The sequence below is a fragment of the Elephantulus edwardii genome, unplaced genomic scaffold (genome assembly GCF_000299155.1).
Source record: "Elephantulus edwardii isolate Elephantulus edwardi_28Jun2011 unplaced genomic scaffold, EleEdw1.0 scaffold00208, whole genome shotgun sequence".
Classification (NCBI taxonomy): domain Eukaryota; kingdom Metazoa; phylum Chordata; class Mammalia; order Macroscelidea; family Macroscelididae; genus Elephantulus; species Elephantulus edwardii.
The window spans coordinates 2,851,142-2,856,199 of NW_006399958.1; the positions used below are offsets into that span (position 1 = coordinate 2,851,142).

General features: G+C 51.4%; 1 protein-coding gene across 1 annotated transcript in view; it reads right to left on the reverse strand.

Moving 5' to 3' along the window:
- CACNG8 (calcium channel, voltage-dependent, gamma subunit 8) overlaps nucleotides 1-5,058 on the reverse strand; it is a 49,322-nt gene that overhangs the window by 12,596 nt on the left and 31,668 nt on the right. Inside the window, exons 3-4 of the mRNA XM_006897379.1 lie at nucleotides 1,530-1,613; nucleotides 411-551 (exon numbers count right to left, since the gene is read on the reverse strand). Of these exons, the coding sequence (XP_006897441.1) occupies nucleotides 411-551; nucleotides 1,530-1,613 (225 nt within the window). The remainder of the gene's footprint in view (nucleotides 1-410; nucleotides 552-1,529; nucleotides 1,614-5,058) is intronic.

Sequence of the window (5,058 nt, forward strand, 5' to 3'; positions counted from 1 at the left end):
CAGGGTAAACTCCTTCTTGGACACCCCTAGAGTGGAGGATGTCTCCTCTTTGTAAGTAAAATGACTCCCCTCCATCTGCATTTCAGTCACTTTCTCCCTCTACCCACCCTGCTTTTTAATACCCCATGCATCTCTCCAGGTTCAAGGTCTTATTTCTGTCCCAAGGTCCCACCTCCTTGGCCAAGCGCCTCCCTTATTGTGAACTCTAACTTCCCAGAGCCTCTAACACGAGCCGATCGGAACCTGTAGGTGCTTGATTCCCTCATCCTGAAAACTCACCCTTGCCCAGCGGGTGGCGATGGAGCTTGGGAAGAAGCCGGGAAGGCGCGCGCGCGTGCACATAGACACACACCCCCAAAAACCTTGGAACAGGGCCACCCCATCCGCCGCCCCTTCCCTCTGCCTCTCACCTGCTGCCACGAACAGGATCCCTGCGCCCAGAATGATGTTCCTCTTGGACTTGTAGACCCGGGAGGCAGCCACACACACGCCCCCGAGCAACAGGAGGATGGCACTGAGGATGGGGAAGATGCTGGAGGCGCGCACGACCCCTGCGGGAGGAGGGGAGGCGGGCTGGGGTCCCCAGGGGCCGCGGCCGGTCTCTCTGGAGGACCCTCGTGCCCCTCTGCTTCGCTCCTGGCTTTCCTTGTCCCTCCTCTCCCACCACCCATTTTCTCCCCTTTTTATAAATGTTTTCAGTCTGCTTTTCCCTCTTGCTGTTTCTCGCTTTCTCAGTCCCTTTTCTGGTTCCTGGGAATTCTTCCCTCCTTCCTCTCTGACTTTTGCTCTGAGGTTCTCTATTCCTGTAAATGACCTTTTCCTCCTTTCTCTTTCTTGCACATCCTCTCCTCTTCTGCAAATCTCTGGGGTCCCCCACGCCCCTCTTTCCACCAAATCGCTCATTCACAACGTCTTCCCCCTTTCCTAATTTTCTTTAATTATCTATCATATATATAATTGATATGTAATTCTCTTTCCACTTATTTCCTTCTCTCACTTCCCCTCTTTTCTGTTTTCCCCCTCTAGGTCTCTATGTAAACATCTATATAGATAATTTTTCCTCTCTTTATGCCTCTAATTTGTCTCCTTTCTTGTCAGCTTGGCTTTTTCTAACTCGCTCTCTCTCGCTCTCAAAATCAATCCCTATATTCCTCGGTCTTTCCATCTACGATTCAAAATCTACAGGATGACAGTAAGTATCTTTCCATCTCTTTCTCCCTCTGTAGTTTTTTCCACCCCCCTAAAGAGCCCAGGCAATCAGATTTTGCCATTTCTGAAGCTGGCTAGGGTCGCAGCCAATCACAATGCAGGGTTTGCGGGTGCCCGCGGCAGCTGCCAATCGCAGCGCAGGCTATTCCCGGCGGAGAGGGGAGGGGTCAAGGGGGCGCTGAACCAATAAGAATCAGAGGATCTCGGGGTCTGTCCTGGGATTGGCTGCGATGCTAAACACAGCGTGTCCATCCTCTGGCCCATCCTTCTCCAGCCACCCCACCCACCGTGGGCTCTGGGGACCCGGGACCCCCACGTACGGAGCAGATACTCCGCGCTGTCATGGTCATAATCCGTGTCCTCTGGGAAGTGGTTGATCTTCACGCAGACGCCTCTTTTCAACCCTGGAGGGGGATGGGGATGATAGTGGGTGGAAGTTGGGGCTCCCCCACCCCAGAAAACACAATTCCCTTTTCCAGTTCCTATCTCCCTCTGGGCTGAATGGGAATCAGGCAGCAGGCCCTGGATCCTGACCCCAGCCAACATCTCAGATCACAGGCCCTGCTTGACAGTTAAAAGTGAGAATCTACCCTGCAGGTGCTAACTGCTGACTTTCTTCACTTTGTGAATCAATGCTCAAGCCACTGTGGCTCCAGGAGCGAGTCTTTATTTGAAGGATCCCAGCTACTGAAACCCCATGTGAAGGTCGAATCTAGGCTTGGGTTTGCGGGGTGTGTGTGTGTGTGTGTGTGTGTGTGTGTGTGTGTGTGTCTTGATTCCTTATCACCACCACCACTCTTTTAAAAAGAAAAACAAACTGAGTCTATGAGGATATTCCCTAGAAGGTCACACAAGACAAGACAAGTCACTCAGCCTCTCTCGGCCTCTGTCTGTGTTGCAAGACAGTAGATGCTGGGTCAATTATTTCAAGGCTTGCCTGCTCCAGGCCATGGTCTTTAAAATTGTTTCTATGCATCAGAGAGCTGGACAATGACTAAGGTTGACAGAAGAAGAATAGATGCCTTTGAGTTACGGTGCTAGAGAACAGTCTTGAACATAACCGTGGACTGCCAAGAAAACAAATCGGCCTGTCTTGAAGAGGTTGAAACCAAGACTCTCCTTGGAGGCTAGGATTTTGAAGCTCTGTCTCACATACTTTGGGCACGTGGCCAGGACGGACTGGTCCCTGGAGAAGGACATCATGCTCAGAAGGGTAGGTGCACAGTGCAGGAGAGGAAGACCCCAGATGAGATAGACTGATAGAGTAACTGGGGTGATGGGAATAGGTGTGTTGGAGTCAATGAGACTGGCTCAGGACAGAGTAGGCTTCAGAGCTGTAGTACACAGGGGCGCTGTGAGTTGCAGGCACCTTGATGGCACATAACAACAGCTCATGCTGAGAAAGGCAGAGGGTCCGCAGAAGAGAGAGAGAGACCCTCAACAATTTGCATTGTCTATAACAATGAACTCGAGCGTGACCGAGCTGGCAAGAATGACTCAGGACAGGACGAGGTGTTGATGAATGAATGATGCTATGAACGATGGTCAACTTGACAAAACCAAAACACTAAACCCACTGCTACTCATTCAATTCGGGCTCATCGCGACCTTGTATGTAGGACAGGGAACCGCCCACAGTTTCCAAGGCTGTAATCTTTACAGAACATTGCTTTGCATCTCTCCCTCGGAGCCACCAATCTTTCAGCTAGCAACCAAGAGCCTCAACCAGTGCGTCCCCAGGGACCTTTACTGCTCAAAGCCACAGCTGTCAGTCTCTTGGACACACAGCAACCTTTTATGGGGCTTCTGCGAAACCTTACACATAGCCACCTCATCTTTCTGTCAAAGGGGAGGAGGTAGATTTGAACCTTCTGACTTAGCTCACAGCCCTACTCACCACCAGGACGCCTTTATGCAGCATCTAATAGCTCAGTAGTGGGTGCCAGTTGCCATGGCAGCCATCCAGACTCATGCCACCCCCCCATGTGTCACAGGAAAGGCAACCCATGAGGGCTTCAAGGCTGTGGCCTCTCAGAAGCCGATCACCAGGCTTTTCTTGGGATGCACCTCCGGGAGGGTCCAAACTTAAGATTCTCGTATTCAAGTGCTTTGCTGTGCATGCCCGCAAGGCAGTCCTAACCCAATAGAACAGACTCCAGCTCTCACCCCACGGGGTTTCCTAGTCTTGTAGGCCTTTGTTGAAGCAGCTGCCACATGGTTCTCTCTGAGTGGCTGGTGGATTTGAACCCATGACCTTCAGGCTGGTGAGCTAGTCTCCAGCTCAAAGAGAGCACCGTGCCATCGAGTCACAACCAACTCCTAGCTGGCCTGCTAGAGGCTTTTCAGAGGCTGGGCATTACACACAGACGGAGGTGGCCCATCTTCCGTCTAATTAGTGGGTTTGAACCGCCTGCCTTTGGGATGGCAGCACCACTCCTTCCCCACTAGGCCACCAGAGCTTTCATGACCTCTCAGCCAACAATGGCCCACTATATGCATCGTCTGTGCTGATGCTGGGGAGTAACAGTGGCGTCATCTGTACGGTGTTGTGTTGCTGACAGAAGGGCTGTTCCTCTCTGGAGGTTCAAATCCACCAGCTGCTATACAGGAGAAAGAGGGGCCATCTCCTCCTTCATGATCTACAGCCTCAGAAACGCCATGAAGGACGGTCAGCGATGAGCCAGTTCCCTCTCGACACCCACGAGCTTTTGCTGAGACCAGTGCTAAGCCTGCGATAAACCCCAGGCGGGAGGATGGACCAGCCCCAGAAGACTTTCAAGGCCAAGCTCTACAGAAGCCGACTGACGTCATTCTCCTGTGAGAGGCAGGTGGATTCCAACTGCTGATCTTCTGCGGAGGAGCTCAGTGTTTAACCCACCCCGCCACCAGAGCTTTAGCCCGTGGGTAGGGAGGACTATCCATCCCTTCCTTTCTGCATTGAACCTGGAACCCTCTGGAGAGAGATGAGGTGATTGAAGCTAAAAAGATGTGCACAGTGGCGGGTGAAGGAGGTGGTGCAACCTCGCCTCCTTTCTTCCACATGGTTTCCTTCTCCTGACCCTCAGATTCCCCTCTTCACACCCCTTGGGGATGTCTCATCTCTGGAGGTACCTCCTGTGTGTCTCTCCAGCATCCAGGTTTTATGCACTTGCTGTGGGTCGTGCCAGTGACATTTTTCATCGATATAATTCTTACCTGTTTGTGGTGAGCTGGTGGGGCATCTCATTCAGAAAGTTTTCCCTGATCTCTCTCATTTCTTTCTCTCATTTCTCTCTCTCTCATTCTCTCCCTCTCTCTCTCACACACACTTTCCCATCCCACTTCACAGTTAATCTCATTCCTTGCCCCCAGGTTGAGCCACCTCCCGGTGCGAACCAACCCCCTTTCTGACACACATCACAGGGCTCTGAGATCTCCAGCATCCTTGCTGAGCTTAGGGTTCTGAAGAGAACTTTCTTTTCTGTCTCTGTGTGTCCTTTGTGCCACCCCAGAATCTCCTGGCTAAACAGACTCCTAGCTGATGCTCCGGGGAGGTGGGGCTCCAAGACTGTCCGTTACATGGATGGAGAGTACCCTTTTTTTTTCTCCTGAGAAGGGTTCAATCAACAATGAATGACTGAAAACACAGTCCTTTTGGGGTTGATTGGTTGATTTGAACCCTTAGAGAGACACAGCCTTTGAGGCCTGGACCTGATAAACAGGAGATCTTGAGATATTGAGGTTGAGATCTTCAGAAAACGGTGCTTTGAATGAAGGCATGAGAAGAAAAGAAAGAGAGAGAGAGGAGGGGAAGGGAAGGAAGGAAAAAAGAAAGAAAAAGAAGGAGAAGGAAGAGGAGAAGAAGAGGAA